Source organism: Sus scrofa, chromosome 6 (genome assembly GCF_000003025.6).
Source record: "Sus scrofa isolate TJ Tabasco breed Duroc chromosome 6, Sscrofa11.1, whole genome shotgun sequence".
Taxonomy (NCBI): Eukaryota; Metazoa; Chordata; class Mammalia; order Artiodactyla; family Suidae; genus Sus; species Sus scrofa.
Genome location: NC_010448.4, coordinates 168,800,249 through 168,817,589, shown reverse-complemented (window position 1 = coordinate 168,817,589; position 17,341 = coordinate 168,800,249). Strand labels below are relative to the sequence as shown.

General features: G+C 46.4%; 1 protein-coding gene across 1 annotated transcript in view; it reads left to right on the top strand.

Annotated features, from left to right (window-relative positions):
* CCDC30 (coiled-coil domain containing 30) overlaps positions 1-17,341 on the top strand; it is a 92,881-nt gene that overhangs the window by 40,828 nt on the left and 34,712 nt on the right. Inside the window, exons 11-14 of the mRNA XM_021096923.1 lie at positions 579-748; positions 3,182-3,425; positions 8,488-8,667; positions 13,755-13,964. Coding sequence (XP_020952582.1) covers positions 579-748; positions 3,182-3,425; positions 8,488-8,667; positions 13,755-13,964 — 804 coding nt within the window. The remainder of the gene's footprint in view (positions 1-578; positions 749-3,181; positions 3,426-8,487; positions 8,668-13,754; positions 13,965-17,341) is intronic.

Here is a 17,341-nt window from a genome sequence, read left to right as displayed (position 1 = left end):
TGAGCCAGGCGGGAGCTCGAGGAGACGCTCATATCCACTAAGGTTTTAGAATCACTGCAGTAGTCTGGGAGCCTGTGCACGCTCCCGCGTTTCCAGACAAATAGGAGCAGACTGGAGGAAATATGTTCCCTGTAATGTTGATCTAATGTTCTTTCTAATGTTTTCTCTCTTGTAGCACCGTATGAATTAATGGGTTACACTCGAAACTTGAGACCAAAAATATATGATAATGCTATAAAAGCTGTAATAGTGTATCACATCTTTTTTGCTTATAAGCAGAGAGAACGAAACCCTTAGCAGGCCTTGAGAAGCCAATCCCAGAGACCAAAAATAGCTTCTTGAAAAAAAAAAAAAAAAAGGACTTATGCACCCTTATGCCTGTGTTAAAAATGGATTAGAGTATATGTGTAACAACTGCAAATTGTTAAACCAAACTGAATAAGACTTCGGTTTGGATGTCAGTTTCTATTACTTAGGCCAATAATTTTTTAGCATTTAATGGAATCAATACACTTTTTTCACAGTCATGCATAAGCGTATGCAAAATAGAATATTTGTCTTTCCACTTAACTTTGCAGGTCTTGAAGCTTTCACAAGAATTTGAACAGTTAAATCGTATTACTTTAGGGAGAAAGACTGCAGATGCTAATTTAGTTCCAAGTGAGAGTACCTCTAAAGATCTTGCGTCTCAAGTTCCGGTTTTGGAAGTAGAGACTCAGAACCCAAAGGAAGAGAGAAAAGAACTCTGGTAAATTGAGAAAATCCCGTTACATCAATTATTTGGGGGAGGGGGTACGTTTTATTTGGCGTGATTATTGTAAGAATTTGACATTCATTTTCAAATGATGCGCATATGTAAATTAGTCATGAGCATTCCCCAAAGATTTTGTTTTTGGTTTTTTTTGTTTGTTTTTTTTGTTTTTTTTTTTTTTTGTCTTTTGTCTTTTTGTTGTTGTTGTTGCTGCTATTTCTTGGGCCGCTCCCACGGCATATGGAGGTTCCCAGGCTAGGGGTTGAATCGGAGCTGTAGCCACCGGCCTACGCCAGAGCCACAGCAACGTGGGATCCGAGCCGCGTCTGCGACCTACACCACAGCTCACGGCAACGCCGGATCGCTAACCCATTTAGCAAGGGCAGGGACTGAACCCGCAACCTCATGGTTCCTAGTCGGATTCGTTAACCACTGCGCCACGACGGGAACTCCGATTTTGTTTTTTGATATGTAAGTACCTGTGTGCTTTTCTAGAAAACCAGGAAAGCGTGGAGAAATACAAGATCATCGAAACCCATGACTCCTACCGGGCAGAGATAGTCCTCTTCCCGATTTTTCTTCCTTACCTTTCTTCGGTACATACATGTATGGGTTTTTACATAATTAAGACTGTTCACAGAGGCTCTTATTTAACATTGTATCTGATCATTATTTTGAGAATGTGTTTTTTCCTCCTCTCTTTTCTTGCTGTAGTTGTCAATCTTGCCCCCAACTCTTGTATTTTCTACTTTTCCACCAAATGTATCTTTCACAGAAACTTTTGAGACTTAGACCAATGCATTACTCTGTTGTGGCACAAAAACGAATTGATGTAATCGAATTCTGCCTGACTAGGTATCAAAAGGAAACAATAGAGTTCCCTCTGTGGCTCAGTGGTAACCGAATCTAAGAACCATGAGGTTGCGTGTTCGATCCCTGGCCTCGCTCGGTGGGTTAAGGGTCCGGCGTTGCCGTGAGCTGTGGTGTAGGTCGCAGACGCGGCTCAGATCTGGCGTTGCTGTGGCTCTGCTGTAGACCAGTGGCTACAGCTCCAGTTCGACCCCTGGCCTGGGAACCTCTATATGCCGTGGGTGTGGCCCTAAAAAAAAAGACAAAAAAGACAAAAAAAAAAAAAAAAAGGAAGCAATAGATGCCAATTTTTACTTATACAGCATACCAAAGGATACATCGTCAGTGAACTGAGACAGTATGGCCCAGGTGTAGCCAAACTTTTATCTTTGTAAATGTTCTAAAATAGAAGACATTGTTTTGCGGGTTTGGGGCCCCTGAATTTTATACTCTCTTAAAAAGTGGTTTTAGGAGTTCCTGTCGTGGCTCAGCGGAAACGAATCTGAGTAGCATCCATGAGGATGCAGGTTCCATCCTTGGCCTCACCCAGTGGGTTAAGGATCAGGCGTTGCCATGAGCTGTCATGTAGGTCGCAGACGAGGCTCGGATCTGAGGTTGCTGGGCTGTGGTGTAGGCAAGTGGCCATAGCTCCAGATCAACCCCTAGCCTGGGACCCTCCATATGCCGCAGGTGCGGCCCTAAAAAGACAACAACAACAGAAAGAGTGGCTTCAAGTTTCGCAGGAGCTCTGCAGGCCTTCTTGAGCCACCGCCCCCTTGCCCGGCCAGAAACCCGGGTGTTGTTCGTTACTCCTTCTTCTCCCTCAGCCGCCCCCTCCCAGAGGTGACAAAGCTCGTCACAGAGCCTTGTGAGTCTCTCGCATCCTCTCCTCCTTTCCATCCCCGGCTGCTCTCGTCCTGCTGTTAGGCACGTGGATCCCCGCCGTTGCCTCTCAGTCTGTGCTTTCCCCGCCACACAGACTCCAAACGACTTTCTAAGGCACACGTTTCCCTTTTGCCTCTGGGCTTTTCCCATCTGGTTAGGTCATCCAGCACCCTCTCCCGCAACACACACACACACCCTGCCTTTACACTGCCTCCCTTGTGCCTACTCATCCATCCATCAGGCCTCCTGGGACTTACGCCTAGTTCAGTGTAATCCCTTGTTAACTTATCCTTATATCGCACAATGTGGTAAGCTCTTGATGGGCAGGGATGGCGTCCTATTGTAGCCCTCGTGCCTGCCGAAGAGGCACCCGGCTGCTTACTGAGTGATTTTTTGGAAAATCTTTGTAAGCTGTGTCTGCCCAAGGCCCCGCTAAGAGTTGGAGAAGTGGAAAACTCCCTCCCACTGGTTGTCTGCCTACACCTGTAGATCAAAATGCTGGGTCGTCTCCCTGGATGTGACGTGACTCGTTTGTTTTTAAAGTTTATTTCTAAGAAAACGGTAACGGCTCTTCTGCTGTAGAATTCAAGTTGAAAATCTTGCTTCCTGTACTTGCCTTACGGGTATTTTTTTCTTGCATATTCTATGACTACAATGAGCATTTTGAGAGTTTTGTATTATTCTATTTGTGCCAAGTCCCGAATTAGGAGAAAGTAAGCAGAAGGAAAGTCCAGAGGAGGCCGCAAAGGAGGGCGCTTGTCCAGGAGGGGGACAGGAGGAGAAGGACTTGCAGCAGAACCGAGACGCAAAAGGGGCAGGAGAGCAGTTGACCTTGAAGCCTAAGGAAGTTGCGGGGCTTAGGGAAGAGCTGAGCCCTGTGATTCCGAGCCTCCTTCCGTCTCAGAGCTTTAGAGATGGCTCCGATGACGGCAGTGCCCAGGTAGGTGGCTCCATCTCCTCTAACCAGCTGTGGATATAAGCTTCATTTTATGCCATGACTAAAATGATATATCTGTTGAGCAACATCATAACCGGGGCCTGAATGGTAGTAAAATAGCAGCCACAACCTCAGCTAAGCCCAGCGGTTGGCTTGCTTGCTTATTTATAAAGTGTTCCTAGGCTCCATCAGCCTCAGCCAAAAAGGATGCTGACTGACTGTCAGCGTCTCTCTCGGGCAGGTGGGATAGGGACTGTTTTCTAGTCCCGGAACCCGGCTGCAGGTACAGCATGCTTTGTTTTGATGGGGAAGAGGCGCCCGACTTGGAATTGCTTTAAGTACTAGAAATCTGCCTGCAGGAGAAATAAAGGGAGAGACTGCCATCCACACCTCAGTTCTTTCACCTCGATTTTGCAGGTTCCCTCTTGTACAGCTTAAGATTTCCCTAGGCACCCCTTTCTAGGAATCATTTTGAGACCCACAGCGGGAGGCTTTGCTCTGGTAAGGAGACCACCTCAAAAGGCGGATAATATACCTTCGAGAAGTGCTTCAGGCATACGTTTAGAAAGCAAGGAAGGCGTTGGTAAAAGAAGTCAAACGTACCTGAAGAGAGGTTGCACAGAGTATGCAAACTAGGCCAGTAATAGTAAATAAGGAAAACATACACCTGAAAGAAGATTCCGATGCCTTTGACGAAGGAGTCAGTGGATTTATTCAGAAGACCAACAGGAAGTAGGACAGCAAATATTCAAAAAGAGGTGACTTTTGTGTCTCTCTGACACTCCCTGTGTTGAACAGTGGGCCGCTGTAGGAGACTGGGCAGGGGCTGAACACCGATCACAAAAATGATAAAATCTTTGCTTGTGAGGGTAAAATGATCACTGTGCTTTTGGAGTAATGAAATTCAGAGTATGAGAAGTAAGGCCTTGGTTAATTTATTAATTTTATCTGATGTACCTCTTCCCATTATTTGAAGAATCATTGCTCGTCCTGGGTGGGAAGGTGAAAACGAGGAAATATATAAAAATTCTATGGGAAATCGGGAGAAGAGCCATTCTGTGAAAGGACAAGTACATATATATATACCACACAGCCACAGAGCCAGTAACTTTGTTCCGTAATAATGACTTTGAATTATTGAAAGAAAGGTACATTATTCTTTCTCGCTTATGTAGCCCGTATTAACTCCATATCTATGATGCGCCAGGCCTGTTTTAAGGTCCCTACGGCAGATAAACAAGGTAGGCGTGGGCTTTCACGGGCAATGACAGACTTGCGTCTGGAAACTCACGTTTCCCGAAACACTTAAACACCATCTCCTCTGCTGCTTGAACCAAGCAAGGACGAAAACACGTTTTAGACAGGTTTGTTCCTGCTGTGTGCTCTGCAGTGGTGATTTCAGAACCTCTCTGTGCGGAGGGCTCCTTGCCGTAGTGGTGGCTGTAGATGGTTCCGTTTCCTGGTTCTGGTGCGCGTGGTTTTTCGTCCTCACCTCTGTCATCGGAATACAGCGCTGATACTTGGCTGCTATCCCTGTGCACCATGTCTTTTAATCTCGTAACGTGCCAAGGTGGGTGACTGCAGGCTGAGAGCAGATGGCAGGCTTTAAAGAGTGCTTACAAATGGCAACGTGTAGAAAAGAACTCTGAAAACATCTCTCGTGAGTAAGCCTGTAAGCTATAGCACTCATACGTATTTTGTCACATGATGTGTGGCTGCCCATGGCCTGTGCTGGCTTAATTTCTGCTGTTCAGCAGTATTCCAGGTGAGGCTGCAATAGCTGAATTCTAGATATTACTTTCCCACTATTCTTGAAACAAGTTTGAACTACCGTTAATTACCTTAACTTTGTCTGTTTGGAAAGCAGGTTAGCATTTTGCATAAAAACATTATTGCATATTCGCTATGCTCTAGGCACTGTACTAAATGCCCTGCGGCTATGAAGCAATACAGTGAGGCAGGAATATTGCCACTTTATAGATGAGGAAACTGAGGCTTCGGAGAGGTTAAAATAATTGGTCTAGTTAATGCTTTGTGGTGGAAGCTGGGTCCGTCTCATTTACAGCCTGATCTTTTTAACTGCTTTGTCACCTGCCTTCCACTTACTGAGAAATGCTGAGAAAGCATGTAGTTCTCGGAGCCTCCGGTTGCCCTGCAGTTAAGGATTCGGCATTGTTACTGCTGGGGCTCCGGGTTTGATCTCTGGCCCAGGAATCTCTACACGCCACGAGCACAGCCTGAAACAAACAACCAAAAAGCACCTGATAAAACTTAAGAAAAAAAAGAAACAAAAAAAGAAACAGAAAGAAAGGAAGGCAGGCGAAGGAAGGCAGTTCTCATGTCAGGATAATTTTCTGAGGAGGCTGACAAGCTGCCTCCCAAGAGCCCTCCCAGCGTGTCTGTCATGGATTTTCTTGGTGAACTTCTCGGGGGTCTGGCCCTTAGGCTCGCAGGCTGCAAAGCTTTGATTTACTAGCCCCCTAGAATAGTCTTGGGAAAACCTCTACATTAAACCACACTTTCAAGACTGTTCGATAAAATCAGAATGTCAATTATTTGGTCTTCTATAATAATTAATTTCACCTGAACATGCCACGATGCACGGCGCGTTTACCAGGAGAGAGCTGAGAAGGACAAGTCAAATCTGCGTGACGGTGGATGATCAGAGTGTGATGGCCTGTTGCACCTTGTGGACCTGACGGGAATATCCCAAGTCAGCAGGTCTCTTACTCTTTCCGCAGTAGGAGCGATCTTGTCAGTATATGAACGTGGGGCCACTATATGCACTTGGTTCATATTAAATTTGTATTTTATTACAATAATATTTTAAATATTAAAAGTTAGTTTTTAAGCCTATAAATTTAAGATAATAACTTCTTTCATTTTAATTATTGAAGAATTCTTAAGGAGTTCCTGTCGTGGCTCAGTGGTTAACGAATCCGACTGGGAACCATGAGGTTGCGGGTTTGATCCCTGGCCTTGCTCCGTGGGTTAAGGATCCCCCATTGCTGTGGCTGTGGCGTAGGCTGGCGGCTACAGCTCCGATTTGACCCCTAGCCTGGGAACCTCCATATGCTGTGGGAGCAGCCCAAGAAATGGCAAAAAGACAAAAAAAGACAAAAAAAAAGAATCCTTAGGATGGAAATTATGTTATCTATTACTTGCTCTTATGCCTGAAATTTGCAGCTGAGTAAACTGAGACTCAGGGTGACTGGCTTAATAAATCTGATAAACGGCCCAAAAAGGATCCTGTGTACTCTGTGCGCTGACCTGGTTCCTAGTAGCCTGTGTGTCTTCACACCTCTGCAGTAACCTCCATGAGGGAAGTAGTTTACACAGTAGGAAAAAAATAGAGACTCTGTGCGTTGACAGCTTGACTGGGGAACTGGTAGCTTCTTTAATAGTTGCTTTTCTTGAAAAGTAATTTACATTTCTACTCTGACAAAGTGACTTCATTGGAAAATGTAGGCAGAAAGAACTACCATTCTGACTTTTCTCACCTTGGAAACAGGCTAAAAACGTCTGTACCTTTGTCTCGGTGGTGTAAACGGGGCTTCTCTGTAGATCTGTTTGGGTGTGTGAAACGGCTGTATAGACGGGCGATTATTCACGGTTAAAGAGCTTCTCCGTACCGGTTAAAGAAGAAGCTAGCGTGGTGACCAAGACTTTCCAGACCGCAGGAGGAGTCTTGTCTTCCAATGGAAGCAGACACAGGAGGGCAAGGCAGAGAGGCTCAGCGGTGATGGTATTATTTTGGAATACGCTTGCTATGTGTTTTTAGGCATCGTGCTCAGTGCTTACATGGCTTATCTTACGTACCCTTTACTCTATCCAGTAGTTATATCATTATTATTTCCACTTTAAGATGAGGAAAATGAAACGTAGAAAGGTGAGGTAATTTTTCCAAGATCACCCAATTAAGTGACAGATTCAGAACGGAAACCCAGATGTATCTAATTCCAAAGCTAGGGTTCTTAAGGTGTAACAAAATTACATTCAAGAATTTTCTGTAGGGATCTCAGACACTTGCACATTGGGTTTAGATGGCCTGTCTGACAAAACCAAGATAGGAATTGATGGGCTAGCAGGACTCGGGGAATTCTCTGTGGCAGTTCTGTTGTAAGCAAGATAAACTAGAGTAATGACGGGGGCTTTTGAGAAAGTCATGGACAGGAAGCACCCTGGACCAGGACTCCGGAAACTCAAAGTGTCTCGTCTGTTGAAGCGGATGAGGTTGAATGCTTTATCTACTCAGCGCGCCTGTGTGTGCCTACCTTTTAGAAAATCGAACTCCTTCTTGGGTCCTGGTAGCTTTATTGCGCTGGAGAGACTTGGCAGGAAATTGTGCTGCTGAGTCACTAAGGAATCCTCAGGTAGGGAAGGGAAAGTGATGAGGGAGCCTGGGAATTTAACATCGCTGGCTAAACGGTCCCTCTCCCTTTGCCTGCAGACACCACCCACACCCACACCCCCCCACACACACACTGACACACGCCACACACCACACCACACACAGCACACACACAGACACACCACACGCGCACACACCCACACCCCCCACACACCCCACACACAGACACGCGTGCGCGCACCTCCCTACAGACACACACTCACTCACGCACACACCCCCCCACAGACGCACACACACCCACACACGCGTGCCCACGCGGACACGCACACACAGAGACACATGCGCACGCGCCAGGTACACATTTACACTCCACGTCTTCACATATTGACTCTTTGAACACTCTGCTTAAAGCCCATTTTACTCTAAAACTGTCCATACTTCACTGACAGGAAAACCAAGAAAGTTAATTTTCTATGCTCAACTGCTGTTGTTCACATAATTTCTTCAGTATTTTCTCTCCACTGTAACAGGAGAGAAAATATATATAACACCATAAACATGTACAACCCGCCGTAAAGGTGAAAGAGGGATTGGTTGTAACTAAGCTAACTCCAAAAAAGGTGCGTGGGAATAATCACTCTCTTGCAGCCGGAACGCGTTTTGTCAACATTCTTTCAAACTGCCCATGTGTCTCTTGTAAAATGTTTGCTTTAGTACCGATCATCTGGAGACAGAACCAAGTCCCAGCCGCAAGAGGAACTACAACAGCTTCGCCAGGATTTGCACCGGCTCCAGGTTCTGTGTAGCTCAGCAGAAAAAGAGCTTCGCTACGAGCGAGGAAAGAACTTGGACTTAAAGCAGCACAACAGCTTACTGCAGGGAGAAAGCCTTAAGGTAAGCCAGTGGCCATGGCCTTTCCTGAGGAGCCTTATTTGAGCCGGGGGTAGAAGACTCAAAATCCCTCAGTGGGATCATTCATTACAGAGTCCCCGAAGTGGGGAGACAGTGTGAGACGTCTGCTGGGTCCCTCCTTTAACTCCTCCCTCTGCCAAGTCGAGAAATCAAAGTGATTTGCTCCCACATGGAGGTGTGTGCTGTCAACCTATAAATGTAAAAAGGTTTTTTGGGTTTTTTTTTTTTGTCTTTTTAGGGCCCCACCTGCGGTGTATGGAAGTTCCCAGGCTAGGGGTCCACTCGGAGCTGTAGCCGCCGGCCTGCACCACAGCCACAGCAACACTGGATCCAAGCTGCATCTGCGACCTACACCACAGCTCACAGCTACACCGGATCCTTAACCCACTGAGCGAGGCCAGGGATCGAACCCACGTCCTCATGGATGCTAGTTGGGTTCGTTAACCACTGAGCCACCACGGGAACTCCAAATGTAAAAGGTTTGGAAGTTATTCAGTATTTTGAAATCATTACCAAGAACTTCTAGCGCGTAACTAAATTTCAGTGACCTGAGCCAGGTATATGGGGGTATTGCCCTCATTCTCGCTCCGGACAGATTCATCCATCATGGATGCATTCATTGTTACTGGCTGGATGAGATATCGACTGCGCCAAGGTGCAAAGCCTGAGAGAGCAAAGCTGCTCTTCCTGGCAGGAGAGCATCAGAGCGTCAACAAGTTAGGGAAACATCCCCTAGACATGCTTATTTTAAAATTATCTCTGTAAGAGTTCCTTTGTGGCTCGTCAGGTTAAGGATCCGGTTTTGTCACTGCTGCGACTCGGGTGGCTGCTGTGGCACAAGTTTACAAACCATGTGAATGTTCCAACTGAAACACCATGTGGAATTGTGCTTGCTTTCTTTTAATGCGGGTCAATTCTGTAAACATATATTAGGAACCTAGTTTTTATAAACCCGGCCCTACGGTTCTGGAATTTAACTCAACAAATACTTATCAGTCCTATACTAGGCAGACAATCTCATCAATACTGAGAGTTTAAACAAAACAGATACAATCAGCAAACTTTGGCCTATGGGTCAAATCCTGCCTTCTATTTTTTTTTTTTTTTTTTTTTTTTTTTTTTAATGGCCACACTTGCTAGACAATCAAATTGGAACTGCAGCTGCAGGCCTGTGCCGCGGCCACAGCAGCACCAGATCTAAGCCACATCTTCAACCTCCTTGGAAGCTTGTGGCAGTGCTGGATCCTTAACCCTCTGAGAGAGGCCAGGGATGGGACCCCCATCTGCACAGAGACAGTGCTGGGTTCTTAACCTGCTGAGCCACAGTAGGAACTCCTATTTTTGTAAATAAAGTTTTATCGACACACAGCCATACCTGTTTGTTTACATCTTGTTGATGCTGCTTTTGCACCGCAGCAGAGACCATATGGCCCACAAAGGCTACAGTATTTACTATCTGGCCCTTTAGAGGTAAAGTTTGCCGCCCCTGGTATAGCAGGATCAATGGCCTTATTCAGGAAATGACATAAAAATGGTTTAAGAAAGGTCTCTACATTTTACGAGCTCACAGTCTAATGGGGTGATGTAGAGAAAAACAAATAGTCATTTATCTCAAACTCTAAGGGAAGCCCTTCTAGGCAGTTGCAGCATTCCTGGATTTTTTGGATAAACTTTTTCCCTCGGCTCACCCTTCGTGATTTTTTGAATATTGAACATATTCCCTCAAGTCTTTGTGGTTTGTTTTGGGGACGGAGTGGGGGGGAGGTAGTTCCTGGGCCAGGGATCAAATCCGAGCTGCAGCAGCGACCTGAGCCGCTGCAGAGACAGCGCGAGATCCCAACCCCCTGTGCCACAGCGGGAGGTCCGAGCCTTTGCAGTTTTAAATGAAATTCCAGATCTTTCTCACATCTCCTTTTAGGACAGGCTTTTGCCTTTCCCTTCAAACGCCTTTCTTAGGTCACTTTAGCTGTCCACTCTGAGCATCCTCAGGCAATACCTGCTCTTCGTCAAGGTACAGTGACCAGGACGCGGCAGAACGTGGTATCTTATGTGTGGTTGGCACCATATAAACATTTGTTGAATTCACGAGCAAGTCCTTAGGGGTGGGCAAATGATAACTTGCTAAGAGGAGAAGATGCGTTTTGTTCTGTTGTGACCCTCCTTGGAGGTGAGTAAACCACTGGCCGTTTCAGGAACGGGACATCAGTGTTCGGACCGACCCCCTGGGCCAGGCGCCTCGGCAGAGTCACGTGCCGTCGCCAGCTGCCTTAGAGTGGCAGTGTGCCCTCTTCACCTCCCATGAGCCACCCAGCCCTGAAGGGCCGTCGTCTTCTGGGTGGCATAGCAGTTCAAGCCGGCAGAGCTTGTTAGCTTTTGTGGAGTCAGAATTTAAACCCAGGTCTGTTGCTCTCTTTCCTGTAGAGTTATCTTTCCATGTTAATCTTCTCCTCAATTTGGGAATTTTTTTTTTAAGGGCCTCACCTGCAGCATAGGGAACTTCCCAGGCTCGGGATCAAATCGGAGCTACAGCTGCTGGCCTACGCCACAGCCACAGCCACGCCAGATCTCAGCCGCCTCTGTGACCTACACGGCAACTCACAACAACACTGGGTCCTTAACCCGCTGGGCAAGGCCAGGGGTGGAATCCCCATCCTCACGGACGCCAGTCGGGTTCGTTACTGCGGAGCCGCAGCGGGAACTCCACTTGGGGGCTGTTGGGAGCCTCACCTTTGCACACTGGGAGCTGGCTTTTTAAAATCCACTCAGAGATGATCAACTCCGGGTCTCTGGCTAATGTCAGGCGCACCTAGAGGGCTGGTTAAGGAGTTCCCATCGTGGCGCAGTGGTTAACGAATCCGACTGGGAACCATGAGGTTGTGGGTTCGGTCCCTGCCCTTGCTCAGTGGGTTTAGGATCTGGTGTTGCCGTGAGCTGTGGTGTAGGTTGCAGACGCGGCTCGGATCCCGAGTTGCTGTTGCTCTGGCGTAGGCCGGTGGCTACAGCTCCGATTCAACCCCTAGCCTGGGAACCTCCATATGCCGAGGGAGCGGCCCAAGAAATAGCAACAATAACAACAACAAAAATTAAAAAAAAAAAAAAAAGAAGACTGGTTAAGAAACAGGAATCCTACTTTGTGGCTTTTAAACCATGTATTGTGAAGCATTCAGAAAGTACATAAAACATAAATTTACAGTTCAAGGAATTGTGGCACAGTGATTACCCAGGCAGCCCCACTAGGGAAGGAAATCGCGCTCGGCCTGGGCACCACCAGCCCCTGCAGAACTCTCTCCCATCAAAATCCCGTCTCCTTCCGCCTTAGCAGGAACCACTCATTTAAGTAATTACTCTCTCGTTTTACTTTATAGTTTCATCACCCATGTATGAATCCCACAGCATAGTTCCGTTTTGCCTGTTTTTGAATATTTTACAAATATAATCAAAATGCACACCTTCTGTCTTCTGAACAATCTAATTTGGGAGTTCCCGTCTTGGCGAAGCGGAACTGAATCCAACTAGGAACCATGAGGTTGCGGGTTCAATCCCTGGCTTTGCTCAGTAGGTTAAGGATCCAGCGTTGCCCTGAGCTGTGGCATGGGTCGCAGACGTGGCTCGGATCCTGCGTTGCCGTGCCTAGGCCGGCAGCTACAGCTCCAATGAGACCCCTAGCCTGGGAACCTCCATATGCTTCGGGTGTGGCCCTAAAAAGAGAAAAGACAGAAAAAAAAACCAAAAAAACAAAAACAACCTACTTTGTTTGGAAGCTTCATCCATGTTGTGACGTATGACCATTGTTCGTTCTTTTTTTTAGCAGTAGAGTATTCCACTGTGAGCAAATACTACAATTTATGTATTTTTTTATGATTTATGGGCATCTTGCATGTTTCTGGTTCAGAATATAAAGAAGAGTGCCATAGGCTTGCAGAGCTTGAGGCCGAGAGCAGTTCTGCCACCACCAACGCTGAGACACTGTGCTGAATCCTCTTCCTGGTCCTTAAAAGTCCCGACCTGAAGCCGAAGAAGCCACCCTAGACACACACGTCATTGGCCGTGGCGGTGTTTGCCGCAGTGTCGTCTCATTTCGTCATTACCAGCACTGCCAAAACGCCGGGCACTGTGTCTAAGAGACCAATGACCACAGGTCTCAGAGACCATTAGCTTTCTTGGTCTGTGGGGCAAGTGGATAATATATATGAAGCCTGTGTCCCCGTTCCGCGTACAATAAGTTTAATTTTCACAGTCCTGAACCAACTCAGTGCGCCAAAGCCCCCGGCACTCAGTCTCTTCTTCTCTTTGATTTCTTTGTCTCGGCCTCTACTCGTTGTAAACTCTTAGATAGAAGCCAGCATGGCAGGAGACCCGTGGGAGCCAGAGGGGTGACAGGATGATTTTACTCTGGCAAAGGCCAGATCCTTCAAAGCCAGGCGCGCTGCTGGGAGACGCTCCCCGAGGGATGGCGAAGCCACTCAGAGATCGAAGGAGCAGGGGTGAGGCAGCGCCACGTGTGTTTTAAAGGACCTCGGTGGCTGCAGCGTGGAGAGCAGATCAGAAGGGAAGGCCGCCGCAGTCCAATAGTAGCGTCGGAGCTGGTGCTCTGGAGTGGTCTCCCCCAGAAACCAGGAAGCCACAGCAGGGGTTAGTAACCGGAGGGGATGACGTCACAGGCTCCAAGGGGAGAACTTCCGGAGACGGAAGGTGTGACTGCTGCTCGCAGATCAGGTGTCCACTGGACTTAAATTCTGGCCTTGGGGAGGTCAGTCGTGCCCTTGGCAACAACAGTGTCAGGAAGTAGGAGTGAAAGCCAGCCTGGAGTAGACCGGGGAAAAACAGAGGACCATGTGCACATATAGCAACTCGCAGCAAGATTCCTTCGTCCCGCCACTGTCTGGCTACAGCTAGACCTCGGCAAACCTTACCAGCCCAGAGCAGCTGCGGAGAGGTGGGCAGCCACGCGACGCTGGTATTTGTCAGCTCTTGGGGGACTCCACTCCTTCGCAAGCTGCTTATTCTGGCTCACGTTCACCTTCATCCCGTGCTTATTTTTGTCACTTTTATTTATGCCTCACCTCTAGATCAAAACTGAACTAAAGCAGGCCCAGCAGAAGTTACTGGACAGTGCAAAAATGTGCTCTTCGCTGACAGCTGAGTGGAAGCACTGTCAGCAGAAAATCAAAGAACTGGAGCTGGAAGTCCTTACACAGGCTCAGAGCGGTAAATCACTGAGCAGCCTCGAGGAAGCGCTGGCTCGGGAGAAATCTAACGTTGCTGCGGCAGAGGAAAAGGTGATTATTCAATAAACAGCACGTCTGGGATACTGCGACCGAAATCCCGTTTCCCTAAGGATTTTAAGAAATAGGTACAGTGCAAACCTGATAGCATTCCAGGGATTTTGTTTTTGTTTTTTTACCCTCCCACGCTTTCCTCTCTTTTGACGCCACCTGCTCCAACAGCTCCAGTAAATCTGGTGTGTTTTTTAAGACTACATTAACTCAAAAAGGTAAGTTTCATTAAAGCTATAGTATAAACTTAAAGAGCTCACTGAGGCCAAATGACTTTCAAATTGTAAAGGGCTTATTCTCTCATTTGGAGTGACTTATTTTTATTTCATAACTTTTGGAGGGATGGATGTTGTGAAATGAACCATTTGAAATATAGTTCCTGCATGTGTTTTGGGGCCACACCTGTGGCATGTGGAAGTTCCTGGGCCAGGGATCGAGCCTGTACCACAGCAGTGACAAGGCAGTATCCTTAACCAGATGAGCAACTGGGGAACTCCCTGCCCCTGCATTTTAGGCCGCCTAACACCAGGTGGCAGTAGTACGTAACACTTGCACGTTTTGATCTGCGGGTTTGCCTGAGAGTCAAATCTTAACATAAAAATTATTTCATTGCACTACGTAAATATAAAACAAACATTAAAATTAGATGATAGCAATCCGGCTTAAGTGCAAAAACCTGATGTTGAGCTAAAGAAGCCAGCAAAAAAAAAAACACACACACGAAAAGATGCTCAATATCCCTAATTATTAGAGAAATGCAAATCAAAATTAAAATGAGGATATCGTCTCACACAAGTCAGAATGGCCACCATCAAAATGTCTACAAACAGTATGTGCTGGAGAGAGTGTGGAAAAAAAGGGAACCCTCCTTCACTGTTGGTGGGAATGTAAATTGGTACCACCACTATGAAGAACAATATGGAGCTTCCTTAAAAAACTAAAAATACGAGTTCCCTTCGTGGCTCAGTTGTTAACAAACCCGACTAGCATCCATGAGAACAAGGGTTCAATCCCTGGCCTCGCTCAGTGGGTTAAGGATCCGGCGTTGCTGTGAAGCCGTGGTGTAGGTCAAAGACTCAGCTCAGATCCCACGTTGCTGTGGCTCTGGCATACGCCAATGGCTACAGCTCTGATGGGACCCCCTAGCCTGGGAACTTCCATATGCCATGGATGCAGCCCTAAAAAGACCAAAAAAAAAAAAAAATCCTAAAAATGAACTACCATAAGATCCAGCCATCCCACTCCTGGGCATATATCTGCATAAAACTGTAATTTGAAAAGATACATGCATCCTTTGTTCATAGCAACACTGTTGACAGTAGCCAAGACATAGAAGCAACTTAAATGTCCATCGACCGAGGTCCATCGACCAAGAAATGGATAAAGATGTGGTACATTTATACAATGGAATATTACTCGGTCATAAAAAGAATAAAATAATGGTATTTGCAGCAACTTGGATGGACCTAGAGATTATCATACTAAGTAAGACAGAAAAAGAAAGACAAATATCATATGATATCACTTATATGTGGAATATTAAAAAATGATACAAACGAACTTAAAAAACAGAAACAGACTCAAAGATTTCGAAAACAGGAGTCCCCGTCATGGCTCAGCGGTTAACAAATCCGACTAAGAACCATCGGATCCCAACGGCTATGGCTCCGATTGACCCCCTAGTCTGGGAACCTCCATATGCCGCGAGAGCAGCCCAAGAAATGGCAAAAAGACAAAAAAAAAAAAAAAAAAAAAAAAAGATTTCAAAAACAAACCTATGGTTACCAGAGTGGAGAGGGGCGCGGGGCGGGGGGGAATAAATTTAGAAGTTTAGGATTAACATGTCTGCAGTGTTATGTGTAAGAGATGATCAACAAAGACCTACTGTATAGCACAGGGAACTCCATTCGATATTCTGTAATAACTTGTATAGGGAAAGAATCTGAATAAGAATGGAAATATGTGGAGTTCCCGTTGTGGCGCAGTGGTTAACCAATCCAACCAGGAACCATGAGGACAAGGGTTCAATCCCTGGCCTCACTCAGTGGGTTAAGGATCCGGCGTTGCCGTGAGCTGTGGTGTAAGTCCCAGATGCAGCTCAGATCCGGCATTGCTGTGGCTGTGGTGTAGGCCGGTGGCTACAGCTCCGATTAGACCCCTAGCCTGGGATCTAATGCCGCAGGTGGGGCCCTAGAAAAGACAGAAAGACAAAAAATAAAATAAATAAATAAATAAAAATAATTTAAAAATTAAAATAATTCCATTTAAAAAAGAACGGAGGAGTTCCCATCGTGGCGCAGTGGTTAACGAATCCGACTAGGAACCATGAGGTTGCAGATTCGGTCCCTGCCCTTGCTCAGTGGGTTAAGGATCCGGCGTTGCCGTGAGCTGTGGTGTAGGTTGCAGACGTGGCTCGGATCCCGAGTTGCTGTGGCTCTGGTGTAGGCTGGTGGCTACAGCTCCGATTGGACCCCTAGCCTGGGAACCTCCATATGCTGCGGGATCGGCCCAAGAAATAGCTAAAAAGACAAAAAAAAAAAAAAAAAGAACGGAAATATGTATATATATACATATATATATGACTGAATCACTTTGCTTAATACCTGAAACTAACACAATATTGTAAATCAACTATAATATAAAATAAAAATTAAATTAAAAATAAAATTTTAAATAATAATTATGGATTTATTTTTTTGCTTTGTTTTTTGTTTGGGGTGTTTTTTTTTTTTTTTTTTTCTTTTTTAGGGCCGAGCCTGTGGCACATGGAGGTTCCCAGGCTAGGGGACGAATCAGAACTACAGCTGCTGTTAAAAACAATTTTGGAGTTGTTTATTCCAACACGTGTCAAGATGTTACAACTTGGTACCTTTGTCACACAGGGAATATTGAGCTTGATGTACGTACTATAGCTGTGTGTGTGTGTGTGTGTGTGCCTTTTAAGGCTGCACCTGCAGCATGTGGAGGTTCCCAGGCTAGGGGTCAAGTCGGAGTTGTAGCCACTGGCCTATGCCAGAGCCACAGCAATAGCAGATCCGAGCCGCCTCTGCGACCCACACCACAGCTCACAGCAATGCTGATCCTTAACCCACTGAGCAAGGCCAGGGACCGAACCCTCAACCTCATGAATACTAGTCAGATTTGCTTCTGCTGAGCCACCACGGAAACTCCTAATTACGGTTTTAAATAAAGGAGCCAGCACAGAAGAGTTCCTGCTATGTATTTTCATTTATCTGAGGCTCAAGAATAAACAAACCACCTCTGGTGATAAGCAAGTTGGTGTCCTTATGAGGGCGTTACATGGAGAAGGAGCTCCGTGGCGGCCGAGTGGTTCAGGGTTCTCTGTGGTCGCTGCTGTGGCTCAAGTTCAGTCTCTGGCC